Source organism: Colias philodice, chromosome 13 (genome assembly GCF_061535455.1).
Source record: "Colias philodice isolate Cphi_HAF_F1 chromosome 13, ilColPhil1 Martin Lab GWU primary, whole genome shotgun sequence".
Taxonomy (NCBI): Eukaryota; Metazoa; Arthropoda; class Insecta; order Lepidoptera; family Pieridae; genus Colias; species Colias philodice.
This window is the reverse complement of record NC_143098.1, coordinates 3715482-3742533: the sequence shown is the minus strand read 5'-3', so window position 1 is coordinate 3742533 and position 27052 is coordinate 3715482. Positions and strand designations below refer to the sequence as shown.

At 31.7% G+C, this 27052-nt stretch overlaps 1 protein-coding gene across 1 annotated transcript; it reads left to right on the top strand.

The window, feature by feature from the left end:
* Window positions 1–2186: 2186 nt before the first annotated feature.
* swi2 (Protein singed wings 2) lies at window positions 2187–26709 on the top strand. The gene is made up of 8 exons (XM_089702228.1): window positions 2187–2347; window positions 9167–9326; window positions 11753–11915; window positions 13850–14007; window positions 15133–15306; window positions 20972–21130; window positions 23654–23854; window positions 26279–26709. The coding sequence occupies exons 1-8, from the start codon at window positions 2265–2267 to the stop codon at window positions 26462–26464; spliced, it is 1284 nt and encodes a 427-aa protein (XP_089558354.1). The 5' UTR covers window positions 2187–2264; the 3' UTR covers window positions 26465–26709.
* The last annotated feature ends 343 nt before the right edge of the window (window positions 26710–27052 follow it).

Genomic DNA, 27052 nt, shown 5'->3' with positions numbered 1-27052 from the left:
AATCGGTCCAGTAGTTTATGCGTGAAAACCATAAATACATACATACATACAAACCTTTCCTCTTTATAATATTAGTATAGATATATGTACCTACCTATTACTGTTGTTGGCACTACTGAAAATAATAAAGTATCGAAAAAACAAAACACATTTTTTCAGAATATAGACGTGACAGATCAAACGACCGTTGAAAACACTGAAAACGAAAAACAATAGGCATTGATAGTTTTTCTCGTAACGATTAAAACACAAAGCTTTTTATTTTAGCGTTTATTTTTGTATGGAAGTAATATAAAATTGTTCTATTCATGTCAAAAACGTTTATGTACGTAACTAATATTTGGAGCAAATAATAGGCATGACGACAGTATCCATAAATGATCGTATTAGTGTTTTTAAGGGAAAATGTATAATAGATAAATTACATATAGTGACTTAGAAATCTTAAAAACATTAAGATTAATGAGATTATCAATAAAATAAAACATTTAAATACTGCAGTTGGCCATTTTGACTAAAACACGCGTGACGTCACGCTTAAGTAAACAACTCACGTCAGATGTTTTTTGTTGTTATGAATATGTTGAGAATACGCATTTTTATTTATTTTCTTGTTGTCTTGTTTCACGTATGATTTATCGACTCAGAACAGAAATATAATTGCGAATTCACGAATACATGGTTCGGGGTTCTCCGCGCCAACTTTATACAATCATTTCTTATTATTTTCTCGCTTAAAATAATTACTAACACATTTTTGAGCATTATTTTTATGTGGATTCACACTGCAATACTGCACACCACTTATAAACTTTGAAATTCGTTTCTATAACACATATTAAATAAATATTTTTTTAATTTTCTTCGCAATGCGTACAAATAATTACGTATTTACCAAAATGTGACGACACGCCTACGCCATGACACCTGCGAGCTGTTTTGGCACAGTTAATAAATATTTTTTGGCTTTTATCTTCGTTAAATTTCAGTATATTACCGAAATATAGGGTTTTTCTTGTATAGTAAACGTATACACACATTATGGAAAAGGATTTCAAAATCTTTCGTCATGCCTATTATACATAAATTATACATATTATAATTATACGCCAAGCATTATCTGAAATGTTCAATAACTTGAAAATAAAATGTTTTTTTTTTGTTTCAATATCTTTAGGAACTGGCCATCATTCAAAACCAACATGGCAATAATATCAAATTAAAAAGTAATGTCATTAAAAAGTATGTACATATTCCAATTTTAAAATTCGCGCGGCAAGCGCGGGGCTATTATAGTAAAATTTTAGTATTGATTTTTCTACAACAAAATTGTGAATAAAATAATTGAAAATTGAGTGTGTAATTGTTAGTTTATTGTTAAATCTTCGTTGACCAGTTAATTTAAAGGTTGGTTGTGTATTCAATGTTATTTGAAATCGATTATAATTTCATGAAATATAATATGAAATGATTACATTACCGATATTTCATTTTGCTGTTATATCTCATCCGTATGAAGGTCCGGAAATTAAAATCAGACATATGTATTGCAGTCTACTGTAATATATACTCTAAGATTGCAGTAAATAATAAAATAAAGGATGGAAGCATTTAATTCAGTTGATGTACATAACATAATTATGATAATATTCTAAAGAAATTAGGTATATCCTCTAACAATACACCTATTTACATAGACTACCTATTTGAATAGTTTTAAGTTTTATATTTATAATTATAGTTTTATTGATTTTTTAATGAATTAATTTATATTTTTGAATGAAAATTATATATAATTAAAATATAAATTTGTTCCTACATAATATTTATAGTACATGATTTTGTATAAATGAATTCCGAATGAAATAAATTTGTTTTCGTTCCCTCGTGTTGATTTGGTGGAAAATGTTCATGGCATGGACGTTGAAAAACATTTTTTTTTCTGTGAAAGATTCTTAACGTAGACGGTAAACTTATCTTTGATGTTTTTTATGTATTTTCTATTTATTAATAAAATAGAACTACCTAGAACCCACGATATATTTTGTAACAATATATTTCATTAATACCCACGTATCTATGATGTAAAATGTCAAACCATGGTCAAACCCTAAAATAGACATAATTTTAATTCAATAATTGTTTCAGTTTTGAAGACATGCTTTTTTTTGACCCTTATTAAAATCGTGACACCTGGACATCATTTTGTAAGAAAAAACATCACAGATCAATTAAACAACAGAGGTTGTTCGTTAAAGGAAAATATGCATAAAGCCCATTGCTCTAGGACTGGTACGCATCTAATCTGTGTGAGAGGTTTTACTAGTGACTATTTGACGGATGTGCGGTAAGCGTTTTCAAAAATTTATTGAATGCTTTTGTTGCTTTTTGTTGTTTGTTAATTGTTATTAAATTTTTATATCATACATTTTATTTCCTTTTTTGTTTAGATAAAAACACGTGCTATACAAACAATAATATCTTTGAAGCAAGGGCGGATCCAGCTTTAGTGCCAGGGGGGGGTCACATAGACGTGGTCAATTTTCAAAATCTATTTTGGTAATTTAATTGATACGTAGATTTAAAAAAAATGGTCAAGTGCGAGTCGGATTGGCGAACTAAGAGTTCCGTACAAACATTTTTATATGTTTTAATATTAAATTTATGCTTTTTGCGATTTTTCCTTTACCTGTGCTATAAGACGTAATTTTCTATTTAATAAAGATTAAATATCAAGATTCTGTGTTCACGGGAAGTACCCTGTAGGTCTTGATTCCTGGCAACACTTGCGAATGTTGATATTAAGCATGAAATGTATGTTTTAGCAATTTTTCCTGGTTGAAATGGTTGTTAATCATCTCAATAGATGGCGCGCGGTGTGTCCCTCCAGACACATAAAACTAAGCATAAAACTGAAAGAATAGAATAAATTCGATCGCTCTGGCGGGTCACGAGTGGCTGAGTTGGTCAGGCATCCGCCCCGGAATGGCGCGAAAGGATGCGGGTTCGAGTCCCGCCTCGTGATCGAATTTTTTCTATTCTTTATAAAGCATTTGAATGCCATAAAACCAAAAAATATAAATTCAACAATAATTTTTCCTCCATCTGTGCTGACATTGCTTTTAACCAAATTTCAGAACTCTGTATTCACAGGAAGTAGTACTTAATACCTATAGATTTTGATTCCCTTGCGATAATGTCGAAATTTGCGATAATTTACGGCATAAATGGCTGTATCTTTTGATTGCGTTGGCTTATAAGTTTGATTTTTTCACAGCTATAAGGAACCGTAGATTTGAGTATTCGGTATGAATTTCAGATTGATACCTCCACGCGTTCCTGAGAAAAAGGGTCTTCACAGGCAGACAAACTTGAAAAATATATACTTTTTGTAATTATTCCTGTATCTGTACTATAAGATGTTGCTTTGTACCGAATTTCAAGATTCTGAGTTTACGGAAAGTACCCTGTAGGTTTTGAGTTTTGATTCCCTTGCAAATGTCGAAATTTGCGAAATTTTTCGGCATTTACGGCTGTATCTTCTGATTCGTTGACATAGAAGTTTGATTTTATTACAGCGTAAAGGTATTTTAGACTTGAGTTTTTGGTATGAATATTAAGTTAATACATGTCTGCGTTCATGAGTAACAGGGTTGTAAGTTAAAATTTTTTTTTAATATTCTTTTTATATTATAATCTAAGGAAAAATTCATGCTTTTCGCAATTAGTAAACAAAGTCGTTGTCTCTGTGCCTATGTCCCTATGTATGATTAAATCTTTAAAACTACGCAATGAATTTCGATGCAGTTTTTTTAAAGAGTGATTCAAGAGGAATAGTATATAATTTATAAGGTTTTAGAGAAAGCGGGCGAAGCCGCGGGCGGTAAGCTAGTCTGCGTTATAAGACGTTTGATTGTACTAAATTTCATGACTCTGTGTTCTCGGGAACTACCCTGTAGGTTTTGATTTCTTAGGGAGTGTCGAAAAATTTCAGCAATTACAGCTGCATCTTTAAATTGCGTTGGCTAAAACGTGTGAATTTTTCACAGCATCAAAGTACCGTAGACCGTAGGATTTCGACATTAGCAAGGGAATCAATACCTGCAGGGAGCACCCTGTCCCGTAAACACAGTCTTGAAATTGAGTAAAAAGTATCGTGTAAAACGTATAGCACAGATGTAGTAATAACTGCGAAAACCCTAATTATTTAATTAAATTAAATAAAAATATCTATATTTTTTTAATAATTTTAAACTTACAATCCTTTTACTCATGAACGTCTACATGTATTTAATTGATATTCACATCAGAACTCAGGTCTATAATAACTTAAATCTGTTATTTAATTCAAATTCTATGTCAACGCAATCTGAAGAAAAAGCAATTAGAGCCGCATATTCTGTAATTCGCAACTACTTGCAAGGGAATCATCAATCAAAACCTACAAGATACTTCCCGTGAACACAGTCTTGAAATTTGGTTAAAAGCAACGACTTAAGCACTTACAAGCACAGATAAAGAAAAAGTCCTTTAAACAAAATTGTAAGATACAACATAATGAAAAAATATGTTTGCTCGGAGTCCTCGGTGCGCGAGTCCGACGCGCACTTGGCCGATTTTTTGTTGTAATTTGACTGTATTTTATAGTGTTCATTTGAAAAAAAATTTTGCTATTTTATGTCTTATCCACGAACTGGGGCATTTCGATATTTGAGGTTTTGTGTGAAAAGTGTAACAGCAAAAGTTGTTGAAAAAAAAATTAATTACATACAACTTTACCATTACATTTTATTCCGCAGTTATGGTTTTTTTTTTAAATCGAAAAACCTGTTATTTGTCCTTAAATTACGACCACAGGTCGACCCTAATAAACTTTTTCTATAATTTTTGTTATATTCTCTTCCGTTACCGTTTGTAATTGATTTCATTGTTCTATATTACTTTTATGTCTCAAAATTCAATAAAAACATCATCAACACTGTTCAATACAGTATTAATTTGTTAATTTAAAAAAGTTAATATTAAATTAGTGGTCCACTTAGGTCGTGGACCTAGCCCAGGGGGGGGGTCATGACCCCGTGACCCCCCCCCCTGGATCCGCGCTTGCTTTGAAGCATAGCTTTGAAGATAAGCGTTCCAGGCTTTATTTAACTAATATTAAATGTCTAATTGTATAGATAGAGTAAGTAAGTTTTTTTATTTTTTTTCCATACGCACACCACATATTTTATAGTCTATTATACATAGGCATATCCATACAATATGTATATAGAAATTATTTATTTATTTATTTATTTATTTATTAACACTTTAATGTGCTGGCATACAAATAAATTCTTAAAATTAAAACTTAAAACTAGTCCAGCACAGAAGGCGGCCTTATCACTTAAGAGTGATCTCTTCCAGGCAACCTACTGTGTGGAGTAATATTATGAAAAAGGAGGTAGGTAGGAAGTACAAATATATATATATATATATATATATATATACATACATAAATATATGATCTATTATAATTACATATTACATACATATGAAATATTATATATATTACATATAATATAGTATAATACACTAATAATAATTATATTACAATAATACATACTTACTTACAAATAATAATTATATTACAATAATACATACATACATAAACTCATACTGTAGTTTAGATAGAAAAATAAATAAAAACACAAATAATTAATTAATTAATCTTAATAATCCGAGTTAAATGCTAGGTTCAAGTAGTGATTTCGGACTTGTTTGGTAAAGGTGGACAGCGTTTGAGCTTGTCGGATGCTAACTGGCAGGGAGTTCCATAATCTGGTGGCCCTTACGGTAAAAGAGCCACCGTAGAACTGTGTGCGGTGCGGAGGCATAGACAGCACCAACCTGTCCACAGATCGGAAAGAATAGCTATCACAGTGCAGGAATTGGAACTGATCTTTTAGGTAAGAAGGAGTTTTGGGATTGAAGAGGATTCGATACAGGAGTTGTAGGTAATGAACATTCCGGCGAAGGCGGATCGGGAGCCACTTGAGCTTCTTACGAAAATGAGAAACGTGGTCATATTTACGGAGACCGTAAACAAACCGAATACAATAGTTTTGAAGTCGCTCAAGTTTATCCAATTGCTCAGATGTTAAGTCTAAAAAGCAAGCATCAGCGTAGTCAAGAATAGGAAGGAGAAGGGACTGTGCTAACATAATTTTGGTCGGTATGGGTAAAAAGTTACGGAGGCGTCGTAAGGAGTTAGATGCAGCGTATAATTTACGACTGATATGCTGGAGATGCTGCGACCAACAGAGCGTTTGATCCATAATTACACCTAAGTTCTTTACTTGATTGCTGAGAGGAATACCCTCGCACCCAATTTTAACACTCGGCAGAATTCCCCAGTCAATCTCTGATATAAGGTACTGACTTCCAACAACGATCACTTGGCTTTTGGAAGGATTAATCTTAAGTCCAAATTCATCACACCATTTTACTTTTGTTGCAAGTTCAGCGTTAATAGTGTTAATAGAATCGGATAAATTACTGGGTGTAGAGTGAATGTAGATCTGTACGTCGTCAGCAAACATATGGTAGAGAGAAGTTATACGAGAGGAGAGATTATTTATGAAAATGGCGAATAGGAGAGGTGACAAGACGCCACCCTGTGGTACACCAGCGGGAACAGCACACCAAGAAGAATGTTTACCATCCAACAAGATACGCTGCCGCCGATCACCCAGGTAATTTTGAAACCATTCGAGTACTGTAGGGGAGAAGTTAATTAGGCGTAACAAACCCAGTAAAATATCATGATTAACAGTGTTGAATGCGTTACTAAAGTCGAGAAGACACAATATGGTGAGTTGTTTATTGTCCATAGCTGCACGGATGTCATCAGTGACCTTAACGAGAGCAGTAGTCGTGCTATGACCAGGACGGAAACCGGATTGGAAAGGAGAAAGTATGCTATGAGTGTTTAAGTATGAACTTAATTGAGCATGGATGATGCGTTCGAGGACCTTGGAAAGGAAAGGTAAAATAGAGATAGGACGGAAATCAGAAAAACAATTTGGATTGGATTTTTTAGGAAGAGGAATTAACCTGAGCATCTTTCCAAGAATTTGGAAATTTGCCAGAGGTAAGTGAGAAATTAAAGATGTGGGTAATGACAGGAGCAATAATATCAAGGATAGAAGAAATTATATTATTAGGTATACGAGAACTTAATTTAATCTATACTAATATTATAAAGCTGAAGAGTTTGTTTGTTTGTGGTCCGATTTGAAAAATTCTTTCGGTGTTAGATAGCCCATTTATCGAGGAAGGCTATAGGCTATATATCATCACGATAAGACCAACAGGAGCGCAGCAATGCGGGTGAAACCGCGCGGAACAGCTAGTTAATGATAATGATGAAGAACAAGTACTTCAACTATTGTGTATTTAAAAAGTTCATAAGGGAAATTCTAGAAAAAATATCCGTTCCGGATTTGATACTCGGGCTTGATTTCTGTTGAATAAAAGCACAATATTTTTGTTGAATTTCCCGCACACAAAGCTTTTTCTGCTAAAAAAGATATATTTTCTGATCGTATACCTTTTCATGAGAAGTTCTAGTATATTATAATCCACTTTATGAATGTTGGTTTTTGTAGACATATTTTGGTCGATTCATATTTGGGTTTCGCAATAAAAATCTGAAATGGGCTTTGGCTTGGTTTCGATTTAATAAACTCGACTCAACTTTTAATTGTTACACGGGTACGGTATTTGTGACTAATCCTTGTATGTAAATTTATTCTATGTTATGTTTGAAAAACGTGTATCTCAATCACAGTAGAAATTAGTATGCATATTACATACATACTAAATAAATGTTTGTAAGAGTTTTTTTATTAAATAGACATAAACTGAGAAAAAAAACTTTATTAAAGAATACCAAAACTATTACATACAAATGAAGTTAGTCTGCCTAACCATTGCTTTTAATTTCGAAAACAACTGAATATATTAATAAAACATTTAGTAATAAACTAATATTTTACAGTAAATTGATATCGTTACTAAAAACGCGAGCACGTGTAAGCAATTCTAAAGTTTAAGTAAATTTTAATAGCAACAGTCTGATTAAATTTCGGTGTTAGATTTCCATTTATAATTAAAAGGTCCACCAAGGATTTGTAAGTACTTAAACGTTTGTAAGGACAATATTATAGAGATATTATTTCTTTTCATCTTTATCTATTGTTATTTATTAAAGCGTGGAAATAAAAATGGATTGTGTTTAAATAATGCAAAGGCATTTTCATCACAAAGCAGCTATGTAGGTACTTTATAGATTTCGTCTGCTTTATTCTCGGCTATAATGTCTACAGTGAATTTGCAATAAAATCCATTCGAATGCTTTACGAGACTGTGTTTACAGATTACGGAGACGTTAAATGATTTTTTGATTCACTGTATCGATAAATCAGGCGAATATACGTATGTAGAAATTGTGTTGGTTACTATTTGCGGTTACTCGGTACTTAGGAGATCGTTGTGGAGGAGCAGGTACTTAGAAGCTTGTGTTTATTTAAATAAATTTGTTTATATAAGAAATATTGGTCGCATAGGGACTATTGTTCATTTGTTTATGTTAACTTAGTACAAAGAGACTAATTGTTTATGGTGCTTAATGCTTCCGGTATGCGGTCAGCGACCTGCATACATAATATGTAGATATATTCCTTCATATTGTGGAAATGATAGGCGTAGGCTTCTATTATAGTCAACATGAAGAGGTCTTAGAAGACCGAGCGATGGATAGTTATTACAGATATTATATTGATGAAAAGCTTCGTTTATCGTTTATTTGCTTCAATAATAATGTGATAATAATTAATTCAAAATACGGACTTTCATTAATCTTTCCTAATATTATAAAGAGGTGGAAGAATGTTTGACTTTGAAAGGTTGTAGAGGGTTATCGGTGAATCTCTATGGTAAAATAGATTTCTTAGTTCAAGAACTAATTTTGAAGATACATCTTTACCTGGTAACATAGGCAAATTAATCTGGGTCAACTTGGGAAAAACGGGTCAAGCTCTTTACGTTTCGTTTCTTTCAAATTTAAAAAGTAATTGTTTTTCCTGAACTTATTTACTTGAGATTTATAACGATATTCCTACAGGTATGAAATACGTCATTTAAGGATAGTAGACTGGCCGGTCACGTGTTTCAATGTGGACGAACTTCAGTATCATTTTCCAAATATACGTGCACTTGACTTTATCAACTGTACGTATTTAACTACTTTCAAGGGACGGTTTCGACCTAGTAGTAAAATTGAGGTGAGCTTATTGTTATTATGTCTTACATGTATATTGCTTTTTTAATAATTGAAAGTTATAATAAAATAAAATAATTTAGTGCCGCTTCCGTACTGACAAGGAATATTTAATTATTTTTATTTTTTAATATTGTGCCCTGTAATATTGTAGGTATATATGAAGATAGCAGGGCTATTTTTAGTTGAGATTAGATCCATAGGCCATTAACCGTAGTGGAAGTATGAGAACTTATTACACATTACTGCATACACATTATTGCATACAAAAAACAGTATATTCTCGATGTTGAATATACTGTTTTCTATAAGCATTTCGGATGCTACTTTACAACAAGAAAAAGGATAGAATCTGCATGATCCAAAATTACTTTTAAGGATCAAATACAACGCTAGGGGGTGATATTTGGAATAAATTTAAGTGAAAGCAAATAAGGAAAATATCAGATCCTTCTCAATATTGTTTTATTTTCCCCAATTTCTCCTTATTAATCGTAAATGAAACAAATGTATATGAAGGTGTTATGTAGATATTTGCCATAATCACAATGTAAACTCATAAATCAGGCCACTTGAGTCAAGTTGACAAAAACAATTTGTGTAATAGGATTCCCACTTAGGATATTAGGCTACTCATATGTCGTCGCCCTATTTATCAGAATTTAACATTTTTGATTTTTGACATTGAAGTTCAACTCTTAAGGGTGCGTATAAAGCAAAATTACCAATCTTCTATTAGATGATACGTGTAATATTCAAGACCAAATCTAAAAAATAAAATATATATCAAACTAGATGATATGGTTTTATCTGCGATAAACCACTTTTGGCGCTCTTTTTTTCTCGAGATAAACGTTTGGTTTTGTCACGATAAAAGTGGTTTATCGCAGATAAAACCAAAACTAAAAGTAATTACACAAAATGCTCTGACAAATATCTTGCAAATGTTTTAATATAATTGTTTATGAAAAAAAAATCATAATAAGTATTACCATGTCAAGTAGAAAACGTAAAAGTGTGAAAATTAGAGCTAACTTGGTGATTTGTTTTTATCGAGTCAATTTTAATATTTTATGTTTTTGATTGAACAGAATCGTTGAACATATCATCTAGGTTGATATATATCGTCTAATAGAAGATTGGTAATTTTGCTTTATACGCACCCTTAAGTTACAATGGTTGAAAAGAAAAAAAATATGGTATTTGGGCTTAATGTTACTGCTGAGTGCTGACGGACACAAAGCCAAGGTACTTATAGAAATTTATGATACTGCATACGAAAATATTAAAACCCATTTCTTTAAATGTTTCGTTATTTGTTTATAAAAAATAGCTTGCTTGTAATTTTAATTTAAGTTACAACTTAAATTACAATTTATAGTCAATAAATAACACTTTTACCCTTATCAAAGCAAAGTGTAACCAGATGCGTCAGTTATGCATCTGGTTACACTTTGCACATCATTTTTGAATAGAAGACATTTCTTGAATATTGCTAGGAAATCCTGAATGTATCGAGGCAAATTTTGTCAATCGTGTTTCGGTTCCCAAACTTCACTAAACAAACTCTTTAATTAAATAAATCGTTAAATAAAAAAAATCAAATTGGTAGTTTTTGAAGAAAAAATTAATTCTCCGTGCTCTCGAAACGACTGTTTTGGGTCTCATTTCACCTTAACGAGAACTGTCAGCGTTTGAGGAATGCTGTTTTTTTTAAATTTCTATGTGATTTTTCAATAATGGTAAACTTGTGTGTGATGTCTCGTAGATGCATACGATCAGATTTCTTTGTCATCTCTCCTGGCTGATTTGTCATTGAAAGATCAAAGTAATCACATGCAGGCCTTGTTTCTCCAGCTTACATATTAGCCAAAACTTACTGATAGGTTCAATATTTCTACAATATGTTATTCACGTTCTTAAGTAAACATACAAACTTCAAACTTGTTTAATCATTGTGTTTACTTTATAATCAACTTCTACATACACTTATAGGTTATAGGGTGAAATATTTTTATGATATGTTTTCTGAACATTCTTAAGTAAATATACAAACTTCAACCGTTTACTTTATAATCAACTTCTGCCTTACTTCATAAAATTGGTAGCGTATATTTCCTGTACGAAAGTTATGTTTGTATGAAATGTTGTAACAATAACTTTTAATGGTTATAATTAGAATATCGAATAAACAGTAACTAGGCATTTACATTTTTTGTGAAAGTTTGTAAAAATTTGTGAAAAATAAATAAATTTTGAATTTGACAGTCATTTTAATTATCTTAACATAAATCTTTTTGTCACTCATTTTGATGCATTTTGGCATAAATATAATTTATACTTTTTTAAACGGGAATTATTTTGATAGCGTACTTGTCTGGTTAATTACACTAGAATATTTCTTTTTGATATAGGATATTTTTTTTGCAGAAATTATCGATGCACGGGCTCCCTTTACTATGGGAGGTACCAGCGGACATGGTGACAGACATGCCTCAGCTGAGAGTGATTGACCTTCGATATAACATGTTGAGGCATTTGAGAGAACCCCTCTTGAGCAAACCACGAAGGCTGGAGCGAGTTTATTTAAGTGGTAAGATATTTAACATATTATGTTCGTAATAGTAAGGCATCATCCGTTATATTCCGTGTATATAACAATGTATTGGTTTTCTATACACTTGCCGAAACATTTTTGAATATAAATTATAGCTTACTTACTGACAATGTAACTTTCAAGTAGAAAAAAAATTTAAAAATCAATCTAGTAGTTAGCTTCAATACAAATAAAGCAAAGCCATAGAGCAAAGCTGTCCTCTTTATAATGTTACTAGATTTCCGCCCGCGGAAATTCAAGAGGTGCGCTTATGGCACGCCCGCGCCCGCGCCGCGTGTGTAGACCCGCGCCTAATGTTTTTGTTGTGTACTGCTCTGACGGGCGTTTTGATCACGTGCAAGACTTTCAACGCGTAAAGACCTAAAACCAAATACGTCCTTCACAGATCTCACGTACAATAGATATACGTGTTATATTATGTAATATATTTACGTTCATATAGATTGTACTTTGAATAAAGTATGTCAAGCAAAATTTGTGTGAATCGGTGTGATTTTTTTGCGCTTGCATTGTAATCCTCATTAGTCATAAATTCTTCTATTACGTATATAGACTGATAACATGAACCTGACAGATAAATTAGAGGTCATGACAGAAACGTTTCAAGATCGACAAGGTGGAATCAAAATTACAAAATTCTTACCGGAAAATTCAAAATTGCAGTTGATTCTACTCTCTCTGTAATTCCTTTATAAAAAATATATTCTTGTAATTCTAATCAAATCTTCTAATTCTAATGAATATCGATATTCGTTCGCAACTATAAAATATAGATACGTTATATAAGTACCTACTGTATATATAGAGTCATTTAATTTCCCAAGGGTGGTGTTTATTATGTTCATACTTATTAGTTACCGGATTATCTTAATATCGATGATGGGTAACGTCTTGCCAATTGTCTTGCCTTGTATTATTATTTATTAGTTTTGTTTGTTATTATTTAATTTTATAAATTAGCTAGGAACCTGAATGCATGCATGATAACTGAAAACAATATATAAAAGAGGAATTTTACAGTAAAATTAACGTTGGTATCAGTCCTTTATAGTTTATAGTTGAAAGATATTGAAAAAAATTCTAAGAAAATGTGTCTGCAGATGTTTTTAAAAACATGTGCATGTTCTTAGCTATGTAAAAAGGTATGATAACCTCAGGTAGCATTCGTAGATTCCAAGAAATCGGGGATAAAATTGGTATGGGGAAATAATTCTTAGAATAGCTCATTAACATCGGTCTAGTTCACAGTATTACAATATTATGTGGTCTAGTTATTATCTGCCTATGCGAACAATAAAGGGTTGTGCCGCGTGATTATGATGTCTCACTCACACGCTGCAACTATCTCGACGAAGACGAAGCTGTATATGATTTGAGCTTTAGCAGAAAATTAGGTAATAGTCTAATTATACAATATATTTTGTTTTCCAATGTCACCTTCAAATCGAGATTGTTACTCACTAACCACACCTTAGGCTTCATTAGGTAATTTAAGTAATTGTCATTAGCACGGCTGCGTCGTAAACATTTTTGTTTTACCTAAATTGGGTTCTTTTTTTAGGTTACAATTAGTCGATTGAGTATAATATAAATTAGTTATTTTTAAATTTTCAAATATCTATAGGTATATATTATAAAACTCAAAGGTGACTGATATAGTGATCTATCAACGCACAGCCTTAACCACTGGACGTATCGGGCTGAAATTTGGCATGCAGGTAGATGTTAGGACGTAGGCATCCGCTAAGAAAGGATTTCCCGAAATTCTTGCGGGAACGAGGAAAAACGGGATTGCACGTACAAAGTCGTGGGCGGAAGCTAGTATTATATAACAAAGATAGTAGATACGTTATAATTTTACATTACTTGAAGACTTGAATAGTAGGTTTATATTTTGTTTATTTTTATAGATAATAAATGGGATTGCAGCGATGGTGGTCTTGATTGGTTGGCGATGGAAAGTGAAAACAGTACAATTAGACAAATCATTGTGGATTACTATCAACTTCTCTGCCAGCAACAACTGTATCGAGGCAAGCCGCTGCATAAAGTAATGGATATTATAAAAGTAAGTGAAGAGTGAGATATGAATTCTTTACCTTTACTTTTTAATTGTATAACGCTTTAATTCTAAGGTAATTCTTAATATATTGTAAATTAATTCCGCCTCGCCAGCGAATTCAGAATCTGACCGTGTCACTTGACTGCAAAACCCACACAGGAAATGCGATAGTCAAGAGACTATCGCATTTCCTGTATGGTCCTTCATCCATACCTATTAGTTAGTGATAAAGCGATTAGAAAGCAAAAAGTTATGGCATATTTTTATGCCATAACATGATTCAAAATTCATAGTTTGATACCAAAAATCATAAATATAAGTACCTAGTGCCCATTCAAATTTTTTGATCATTGTAATCTTTTTCACATAAATGAGTTGCGTTATCTTTTTGTTTAAATAATGGCTGAGTTGCTTTTGTTAATTTTTAAACAGTCAGAGCTACGAAAAAACGGTCATACGCCAAAACCCCCATTTTGACACCACCATTTTGTTAATACCACCAATATAAATTTTTGTGCCAGAATTTATTACTACGATATCTGTACCTACGAATTTTCATAAAATTTAAATAATTATGGCAAGAGAGTCATAGCGATAAACGACAGGATGTAAATGGACTGGAGCTGTCTAGTTTATGTGCGTTAAATTGTCGGCATGTCCATGCTAAAGTGCTTTATTAATTTCAGATAGTAAAACTATTATCTCTTGCGCTCGGTTAACCCCAGATTAATCGTGAAACATTCTATTTTTAGTTTATTGACGTCTATCACCAAACCTAACAATATTATCTGTTTATCATACCATTTAATAGGATTACTGTAATTACAAAATGCTTTGAAGTACCAAATATAGCTATTTCACTGAATAAACACTGTTATCTGAGTAAATGACTTTGTATACAAAGAAACAATTCAATTGATGAGAATAACTATTGACTAAATCATTTCGATAAGTAATGTACTCTTGTAATAATTTTGAAACGCTAAAGAATAGAAAAAAACACATGAGTTTCACATATTCCATTTCATAACTGGAATTCACGAGCAATTTATGTCAATTTGTAGTTATGCAAAATTTTTCCCTTTCTTCTTTTCGCCAAAACAAATATAACCTACGTGAAGACGTTTCCAGATGGTCCGAAACAACTGTCCCGATCCGTGCGCGTGTGCTATGACCCACGTGGTCAACGACAGGAATGGTGGGTTGCTCCCCCTCATCACTGTGGACTGCTCTAAGAAGGACCTCGTGATACCACCGGTTGCAGTACCGCCGAATACTACTACGTTACGGCTTGAAGGAAACAAGGTAAGGTGTGAAAACTGGAAAAAAATCATTTGGAACACTTTTGAGCAGGGGAATTTTTTTTGGGATAGCGTCATGTTAAAGGTTTTATTTTCTATTTTTTCTTAATAAAAAGATACAATGGGGTGACCATACCAAGTTAAAGAATCATCGCCACTTAAATTTCCACCTTAAAATATACATACATATGAAATTTGAGTTACTCCTTATAATCATAGTTTAACATTCGATATACATTGCAGGGAAGATTTCAAGACTTGAGAATCTTGCCACCGAAAAGAGTGGCAAAAGTGTAATCATTTTGAATTTTCGAAAATGTCTAATATCTTGCAAAACCGAAGAAGTTTTACTGAACATAAAATATATTTTTCTTCGCGTACTATATTATGTATTCATTACCGTCACACCTCTATATTAGATATCTTTGTTTTTCTGTCTGGAAATAAAAGAAGGATACTTATACATCGTATAGGAGCTACCAACGTTGACAAGAGAGAATTTTAGTATAGTTGGTTCTTTGATATACTGTTCCTCTTGCTATTTCGGTTATAGACCGGGCTGTCTGGCTGGCCGCAGTGGTTGCGTTTAGTAGTGCGCATCTTATCTGCACAGGATAATTTCCTTAATTTTAAGTCATTTTTTAACGCGTAATTTTTAATCTTTTGCCTTTAGATAGATCCATCAGACATAATTTTTTTATTGCAAGACGTTTTTCCCGTTGTTAAATAGGTGCCATACGCAATTTTTCATTTCGCTTTTATAAAAAATTCAAATTATTTTAGTATGTCTGTAATTTTCATATTATGTTCTTCAAACATAATATAATCTAAAATTAATTAGCCAGACGCTAATTAATTCCACAAGGACAAAAACATTCGGTTTAAACAAAACTGTCTCTGTGTTTTTCATTTAAGATTTATCTTTGATAAAACTTTCTTATGAATGTATATTAGTTGAATACAAAATTGGCGGAGAAAGTAAAATTATATTTGAATAATTTTGGATATATTTGTTCCAAGAAAAGTTAGAGGGCCAGACAGAAAATACTGTACTACTTTTTTGAAAAAAAAAACATGTTTTTGTGTCTGCTAATTACAAAATAGAACTTATCGTTTTAATTAATTTATTTTCATAAAATGTACAAATAAAAATAATTTTAAATCGTTTATTGCTTCTTATATAAAGTTTTGTTTAGATAATAATTATTACAATATCATGGAGATGTATTTAAGAGTATTATCTACAATAAAGTAGAAAGATTTTTTTATTATACGTATTATACGAGGAAATAGCTGTTTCGCAATAACATTCAATGCTAAAGGTTAATCACACGTCTTGTGCTGACCATTTACAAAACTTAAGTACAAAACAATATCATTTCAATATGTAATTTGATATGCTGTCGAATCAAGTTTGCAAGGACCTACTTGTTTATATATTCAGCTATTTATTTACTTTCACTTAGTGATCAAATTGTTTCTTTGTAAATTATATTGCTACATTATTCGAGTAGGTATGCTTATACAGCGTTTGTGGCTATTGATACCTATAGCCATAGCAATTGCTGCGCGAAGCAGCTCGGTCATTGTATACGTGGTTCGGCTGAGGAAAATGACAGTACAGCTTCCCTCTGCAGCAATATTTAATATTTACATAGGTAGTAGGTTTTTATAACATTTAGGTACAAAAATTTAATAAGTTGAACTATTAAATTAACTATAGGAACAAAAACAAAATTTAATACGCTCTCATATAAACAAACCCGAAACCCGTTTAGTATTTGAAATGTGTTGCCATTTAAATTTGGTTTAGTTCTCACAATTTTTGTTTAAAAATAACTATTTGAAGACAAAACTTATTCTACCGTTGTTTCATCCATACTATACCAAAATATCTTGCTCTGTTAAGAAAATATCAATATAATCATCATAATATCCTATGTTGAACCTTATTGCTTTCAAACGTTCATTATTGTATTAGTTGCTCATTTCCTGCGACAGGTAATTAGACCAAATCTCATATAATTGACTTCCACGAACGTTTCTCGAAGGAATATGATATTGGGAACATAACGCTCATGTCATTATATTTCACAACACACACAGAAGCCCGTTTAATATAAACAATCCTTGTAAAATGACTCTTTTATTAATAACTGAGTGGTATTATAAACAAGTTCTAATTAGAATAGCTGATAACATTTTTCCAAGAAATGTTGTCGACACCGAATGTTTGGTTGACTTAGGTATTTATTGTTTGGAATGATGCAATTAATGAATAATTTCCGTGGTATTTTAGAGAAACGAAATTTGATTAAGATTTTAATCGCTTCTAATACATATTTGTAAGTTTTACTAAATACTTCGTGCTACTTATTATGTAAATGAAAAATAGTATTGTATCTTTATTGGTACTCTGCTACGCCAAATTCAAAGTGAGAAAATACTATATTACATACGTTTATTATATCATATCATACGTTTATTCTTATATCGTATATTCTAAGTCCGAATTTTGCGTTCCTGCTAAAAATACTTCAGAGCTTGAATAACGTATTACATAGTATTATATTATCTGTGGTAGGTATAACTTTGAAATAAGGAAAATGAAAGAGAAACTCAATACAATGCATGATTCATGGGATTCGAAGTTAAAGCGTATCTCTATTACGGTTTGTTGCTTTCATCGATATTATATTTGATTCCAATTTGATGCCTGGATTACTCCTACCGGATGATAAATTCATCCGGTAGGAGTATAAATAAACTAGCTGGATACTGTTATGCTTAACTGAGACATATTTTGGTTACATGCGTTATGAAAATTATGAAAATGATTTATTGCTAAAATTTAACTCGATGTTTATCAATTAATTGCAATAAGGTATGTCTATATTTTTCTTACTGCTATGTAAGGAGTTATTTTACATGCTTGCAAAGAATACGATACGGGTATGTAAGACACGTTTCTACGAATATCGTAAAACCGATATTAATATGAAGAATTCAGTGTAAGGAGAGCTTACAATAATATGATCCATATTATTCGTTCGTTTCCATATACGAAAGGATTTTTTTTCTCTTGTTGAGATTTATTTATAACCACAAATAAATCTTTCAATTAGACTATTAAATTGAATAGTAATTTGGCTTACAGGTATTCATTCCGAGCGTAAACTTGGTTATTAATTAGTTGAATAAGTTTCTACTAACTTGAATAAAGTTATAACTTGGGCTTTTACTAAATTTACTTCTTTTACAACAATTTAGAATTTGTTTATTCTAATTTACTTTTCCGAACTTTTATCCAATTGATCCACGTGTCACATTTAAAAGATCTTTAAATCGATTGCTTCTAAATAGTTAAATCACAATCTCACAATTCAATAACTTTTGAATACTTTATATTTACATACATTCCTATGTCGTACTGCTCTAATATTTACTGGTAAAATTTTGTATATTATTATGACTTTTTCATCCCTTTTTACTTGTATTCCACCACGTCTGTCAATATATATATAATAATTATTATCTTCAAAAAATTAAAAAGAAAATAAAGTCGGATCGGAGTCGGACTTCATTTTAAATATTTTACTTATATTAACTCCTATCGGGACACTTTACAAATAATTTTGAAAATCATAAAAGTCGATAAAGATACTAAAAAATAGAACCTCCTGCTTTTTTGAAGTTGGTTAGAAATCTAATAGCTCTCTTCTATAGAGTTGCAAACCCTTAACCAAAGTTTACGGTAATACACGCACTAGTTATGTCAAACATTATTATTATTTAACTTATTTATTTCCAAAAAATATAAGCCACGTGCCTGAATAGAGCTACAGGAGGGGATAGGACATTATTTCATGTAATATTATGTTGTTTCGTACGGGAAAAGGGGTATGTAAAATCTGTAGGGTCTGTGCGTATCAAGTTACGGTGCCACGTAACTCTGAGAAATATGTATATTTATAAAACTTATATTTTTAATTCGATATTTTCCTGAATTTATAATATGTAGGTTATCCATAACTAAGTTTTTGGTTTACAGTACTTAACAAACAAAAATACGATCGAATTGAGAACCTCCTTTTCTGAATTCGTATAAAAATTAAAATATAAGTCAGTCACTCATAAAGCTTTCTCTTCTGGAGTTCCAGTCAAGATACGTATAATACCTATCAAATATGTATATATAGGATTATCAAGTATACCTAGTATTTAAAAGGATGCAAGGCTGACACAATCAGTAATAGGTTCTATATTGTAATAAAAAATTAGAACTAGCAATTTTATTTTAAAATTTTTTTAGCCAAAAATTTCCACATATAACCTCTATAATCAAGTACGGTATTTCGCCATTTTCTTATCATTGTCGATGATCATTAGAAACAAGACGACTTAATCGTTGATTGTGTATACTTAGATAAGAGCAAATGAGCTAGGAAATTTGATCCACCTTCATTGGATACCGTAGCAATCATCCTTTACTAATACAAACTGCCACACGAAGAGTTTCGAAGATGACGTAATTAATGTGAAATATTGCAGATTCCCTATCGATATAAATTCCAACTTTAAATGTTATGTAATCATTTGTCTTGATTAAATAGACAGTTAAAGTAAGATAAACTACATAATATTTTGTTCTTGTCAGCAATAATATGTTTACTTTGCATTTAAAATTCATTAAATAGGTTCTCTATAAATAATTGCACAATTGTAAATGTTAAATTGTTTGTAATTTTTAAAACACGTTTTGCATACTCGATAGACAAATATGTCAGAAGGTAATCGAGGTTTTGTTCCGATTTGGTGATATTTTTGCTGAAGAGTATTTTGTTACACGTGTTTTGAATAGTTGTCATTGACATGTTATTTGTAAATGCTTAATTTGTATTTTAAATATGTGGGGGTATTAACCTTAGTTACTATAAACCGAAATAAAAAAGCAACTATATCGAAGACTTGCTATTTTGATCATGTCATTATAATTTGTAACTTTAACGAACTTTTTAACACACACTATCACAGATAATATAATAGATAGTTACTATGTATATTTTATTACTTCGACTCTGTAAATTATTTTCACGAATTAAGTAAATTTACGACAATGTCCAGATTAAGTATAAATTTGCATATTTGCACAATTTCCATGAAATGATTGAATAGATTATCAACATTAATAGTTTGATTCTTATTGGTATGTGTAACTATTCCAGCATAATCCAGAAATTTTACTTTTCATCAAACATGTAGCGAGATGAATCAAATACTTATCCTGACAAGTATGCGAGTTATTCCCTACTTTGCTGAATATAAGTCTCTGATATTATATTATAGTTCGATCATAGTTCGATGGATTTATAATCGACGTTACCAAAAAACAACGGAAGGCAGAGGCGGCGTAAGGCGTGGGCGGTTCGTAGACTAGTGCCGGCCTCGCGCCTCATAGACGAAAATTTATTTGCAAAAGTGTTAAAAATCTAAAAGCACACGGTGCAATCTTGTACTAGTAAAACGTTAGACGGACTATAGCAATCTAAATTCGTATTCGTACACCACAAGGAGGCTTCGCGGATCTTGCGAAATGTACCCTCGTTAATTAAGTTTAGTTACTGGCCGCCACTGAAAGTTTTGAAATTTTATCGTATTTTTTTTTTCAGATCACTTCTATAAGAAGCCTAGTCCACGATCCTCAATATAAGAAGTTGATGGACCTTTACCTTGACAACAACACTATTCAGTTTGTCAAGGAGCTAGAAGGGTCCGAGTGGTTCACGACATTCCGAGTTCTGAGTTTGCGAGGCAATCGACTGAAACAGGTACCATTGTAAGACGATTTAGTGTAAGATACTTATACATTATAAATAGGATTTATTTAAATGTTTTGTTATATTGTAGCAGTAAGGATGTTTTGACCCTTGTCTTTGGAGGATTAGTCCCTGTTGTGTTGTCTATAAAAGCTCGTCTTTTAATAATTGCGTACTATGTATATTAAAGTTTATTTTATTATTTTTAAATGTAAGATACTTAAAGCAAAAATATTATTATAAGTACTATACTTAAAGTAATCTAGCGTCTCTTTTGGTGTGTCTCCTGTTATCATTAGTGAGTTGATTATGAGATTAATTTATTATGTGCTCTTTATTGTTACCAGTATAGTAAGTACCCTTCAGGAATTGAAGTCAAGGGGTCTAAATTTTTCCCGTCCAATTAGGGCCCTTCTGGCCTCCTCCACTCCAGCGACAGCCCAAGCCGAGGTTCGGTATCCCCGTGGCGGGGGGACGCCCTTGTGCATGTCGCTACCAGGGTGAACCTTCAGTTCACCCCCGCGTCCGCGTTAAAATGTAGAAGCCCTTCTGGCTAACATTGAGAAACACCACACAAAAAAAAGCGTCTTTTGATAATTTACCTATCTAATCATACTAATTAGTTGTTTTTCATTAAAGGGAGTGTAATTATTAAAGAAATTAATAAAGTTACATTCTAATATGTATACATTTTATATTGTAATATTTAGATATTACACGATTCAACTTTCATCGCGTAATTAAATTAGTGTCTAGTCTACCAAGACGACTACAGTTTTGTCTGGTGTTCTCATTTAAGTAATAGATATTTAATTTGATTTTATTTAATATCTTTTTCATTATTTATGCTTTATAAAGCAACTAGGTACCGAAGTTACATACCTACTTGTCTTTGTAAAAGGGATACAAGGCAATTTGTAGTTGTGTGCTATGACTAGATTTGATTTCTATAGAAAGTCTTATTGATTGAACGATTTGCCCACTAGAGCCAGATACTCTTATGTATTTCTCAAATGTAACATTAAGTTGGTTTAAATTTAATTTAAGTTGGTATTAGAAGAACGATCTATATAAACATAGATTATTTCACAACACAAATATATATATATATATATATATATATATATATATATATATATATATAATATTGACATTGTTTGATTCCAGGCACGATTATAAAGACGACCCTTCTAAAATCTGGAAGAAATTTGAGTAAATATTTACTTAATTGAATTTTAATGTTAAAGGGGCTTCTGTGTCAAGAGATAAACGTGCCTGCCATTTATACTACTTATATAATACTTGCTATTTAGGACTTATACAATAATAGTTACAAAATATTTTAAATCTGAAATATTAATTTGAAAGTGGTGGATTTTTTCACATCTTACAAAATATATAAATGCATTAGGGCACTATAAGTATCGCAGATAGAAACAACATTTAAATGATAATACAGTTTTATAATTGTTATTAATCTTCTTATACATAAAAATGAATCGCAAAATGTGTTGGTAAGCGCATAACTCGAGAACGGCTGAACCGATTTCGATAATTATTTTTTATTATATTCCTTGAAGTACGAGGATGGTTTTTATGTAGAGAAAACGTAAATATGTACCACCGGCGAAGCCGGGGCGGACCGCTAGTTATATATAATTCTTAGGCCCGATTCAGTGCGACGCGGACCGTCCGCACGCGGACTAGGTTTTGCGTCCGTCGCGGATGATTTTGTCGTTCAGTGCGATGCGGATCGGGATCGACTGTAACCCTCTCGGTTTGCACATTTGACGCAGCCGCCATGACAACGACAGTACTTTACATCCGCTCCGCGTGACTGTTGTCCGCCGAGCACTGAACAAATACATTAGAAGTTAGAACCAGGCACCGTCCGCCCGCGGACATCCGCGGCGCGGAGCGATTTCGACCGCGCGCGGATAGCTCTCCGCGACGCGGACAGCTCCGCGTCGCTCTGAACGCGCTGTAAGGTTTCATACATTCTACCGTCCGCGCGCGGACGTCCGCGTAGGTCATCCGCGTCGCACTGAACAGGCCCTTATATTCTTTTCAATTTGGGGACTAATGACTGGCTATATTTTAGCCGGGCTAATCTAAGAATTCTCTTATTAACGTTCCAAAATTATATTTGGAAATTACAGAATTTAATTACAATTAAGATAGGTATTATTAGCGTTTCTTATTCCTCTCATTTATTTATAGCTGAACCTATAAGGTATTCATTACCGAATCTTAAATCATAGTTAATAACTGTTCCGTTATTGTTTTAGTAACAAATGGATCTGCGATATCCGAATTCTATGCTAAATAAATAAATGAATATTGTATTCGCCAAAAAATCATAAAATATTTTGTAATACATTTTGATTTTTCATTTAGTAGATATAAGAACAGTTCAATTAATTTTGGTTCGTTGGATTGTCTCCAGGTGGATAAGCTTAAAAAATTAAAACATACAGTATTCTAAAACATCCCCATCAAAATAATTCTTGAAAAATATTGATTTACCTATTTCAGATACCGGTATACGCTTTCGACAAAGCCTTTCAAGTGAATAACAACATAATGGGTGTATTTTTGGGTCATAATCCGTGGCGGTGCGACTGTCACTTCACACCACGCTTCCAAGGATTACTGCTCAAGTATAAGAGAGTTATCCGAGACTTATCCGATATAAAGTGCTCCAAATCAGACGACAAAACCATTTCGCAAGTACAGGTAACGTATAAAAATCGACGTTTTCGTGTAGGCGTTGTGAATAATTATTATTTCGCTGTTCTCGGCTTAGGTGTACGTTTATAGATTGGGTTGGGATATTGAAAGTTTAAATTACATCAGTATTTAATACTCCGGGTTATTAGTTTAAAGAATGGTACCATAGATCAGAAAAGTTTAAGAACGTAGAGTAGTACCTAATGGTTAAATCCTCCTCCTTCAATTTTATATTCCAATTGAAGTTGATCAATTATCAAGTTTTCAAAGTTACTTTACTTATTGAATCTACTAAAATGGACGAAATCGTTCGATTACATATTATATTCAAACGTCGTATTAATTATTAATAACTATAGACTGGGGTAGAAACCTTTGAAAATAATGAAAAGATAAAAAAAATCGCAGTCGGATGAAACCCATTAGAAAAGGAGGGGAATATGATAAAAATTTAAGGAAAAATAAATTACGGTCAATCCGAGTTCGGGAAGCGGGAGGGGGGAGCTTTTAAGAGAAAAAAATGGTTTCTCTCGATTTCCGACAAAACTACAAGTCCTATAGAAAAAAGTTCAATGGCAAAGTTGTAGGTAATTAAAAGTTCTACAACTTTTGTATTCACAATTTTTTCACATAACCTAAAAATTTAGGTGAAAAATTCAAAAAACCAAGTTTTTGGTCTTTTATTTCTATCTACTTCAAAATTTATTTTTTTTCTACGAAATTTGGTGGAAACTTACTTTATTATGTCCCAAATACACTATAATTTATTTGATTGAAAATATTTATTGTTTCGCCTTATTTTGAATGAATACCAAAAAAACAACCTAATTTTCAATCGAAAAGTCACCCGTCAAAATATCAGCTTTTTTCAAAAACTTGGGGTGCCTTTTATTCATTGAAATCTCTACTTTCATATGGTGTAAAAAAAAATAAACACCACCATAGTAAATGTTCTCAGGAAATGCATACAAACAGTGTGATAATGAGCTTTTACTAAATCAGGCACACTTCTTGAACTCTATATCTTCTCTTGTATCGGCTTTTCGGTAATATTTCAAAAGAAAAATAATTATCTGTTCTATGTTTAATATTTTACAGCATATTCAAAAGCAAAATGATGTCGATAAAAACATTTCAGGTAGTTCGAGAAGTGTCTATGTAGTTTTGTCGGAAATCGAGAGAAACCATTTTTTTCTCTTAGTAGCTCCCCCCTCCTGCTTCCCGAACTCGGATTGACCGTAATTTATTTTTCCTTAAATTTTTATCATATTCTCCTCCTTTTCTAATGGGTTTCATCCGACTGCGATTTTTTTTTGTTTCAAAAATTATTTACTCTAGTCTACTAGTCCATTGAAATTTTACATTTTTTAGGCCTGACCTTGCGTTTTTTAGAGGACGCAAATTTTATTTTTTTGATGTGTAGGGGGGGGTCAGTGTGAAGCTAAAACCAAGTTTGTGGGGTCGCCACCCTTGTCCCATGGCCGCCATCTTGAAAATAGCGGTTGAAATAGTTTTAACGATATATCTCTTAAACTATTTATCTGATAATAAAACAATGTTAACATTATTTGTTGCAAATTAAATTTTCTACTACTTTGATTCAGTAACTTTTTGTCGTAGAACTATAAATAAAAAAGTTATCTAGGGAAATAGTAACTTTGGAAAAGTTAGTTGAAAAATTACAAATTCGTGAATAATGAAAGTTTATTTCTTTGGGGATTTTTTTCATTAGAGGGCAAAAAAAAAATTGTCCTTTGACGAGAATATGATACCTACCTTATAGGATTTTTTTATTTATAAATTTATATGAAGGGTCTTTTTGTATGTTTGCCCTTTTACATTTTAATAAAAAGTTACCTCGCAGTTTTCATTGCTTTATTAATCAAGAGAGTGTTTTTATAAAACGAGTCTTCTCAAAAGATTTTAGAACAAAAATGAATTTTGTTATTATACGACGGGTCGAGCTATTTTTGTTGTCGAAACATTTTATCAGATGTCTTGATAAAATTTATTTCAACGAGAAATACTTTCATGATTTGATATTTAACCTTCAAAAGGACTGAATTGGACTCGCTTCAATTATTTTACTTGATTCATTTATTTCATGTTTATTGTTTACTACTGGATAATGTTTTTGAATCAAAAGTGACTTTTTAATTATAAATTTCCTTATAAAAGCTTTTAAGCCGAAATTAAACTAATACTTAGGTATTCATACTTCGTAAATTATCCGAAGACACAACATCATTGCCTCTATAGTATTGTAGATGTCTTTAAAATATAGAAAAGATAAAATGTAATTTACGTATCCATAACCCAATAATATAATTATTATTAATATCACGATTTAATTTAAACACTTTCTTTTTCGACGTTCTTTGTATATTATCAAAGTTTATTGTATTTTAACATAATATTTTTCTCTTTCAGATAAGCACACTGTCCCTAGGAATTGTATGCAGCAGGTCAGAATTAAAAATGCCCATTAGTTCAATAAATATAGCCAATTTGGTTCTAACTTTCCTTATTCTATTGGTAGTTGGAAGGTTTTTATATGACTGGCATCACTTTAGAACAACTGGCAAACTGCCTTGGATATCTTCTATTCTGCCTTAAATTATAAATCATTAAAATTAAATATGAGATTAATGTAAATTTTTATAGAATAGAAAATTAATTGAGATTGAGATGAGATTTTTGTACAAAATATTATAAGCAATAATGTTATACGCACAAATTTATTTATAAGTTTAGTGTACGGCTTTAAATATGTATTTATTTATTGTTGTAAAATAACGTTTAGTCATAAAAATAGAAAGATATTGACTGCATATCCGGTAGGTAATAAAAAGATTCTTCCCGACGATATAGAGTTCAAAATATAGATATTGTTAAATTGAATTATATAAATGTTTATTTAACGTACTTGCAGAATATTATTTAATAATTGCTTTAGTCGTTCGTATTTAGTGCTTATTTTGTATATCTATTATACTTTTTGCGTAGTAAATTTTATACTTAGATATAATATTTTAAGTACAAAAATCGATAGATATCTCATATCACTCACAAGATTATTATAGGTAGCTAGATACGAATGATTTAACTTAGTGTTAATATTTCTATGTTTATATTATGTTTATTATATTATGGTGTACCCTTAGTCTACGGTCTACCCATTGTATTTTATAATGGAGAGTTGAC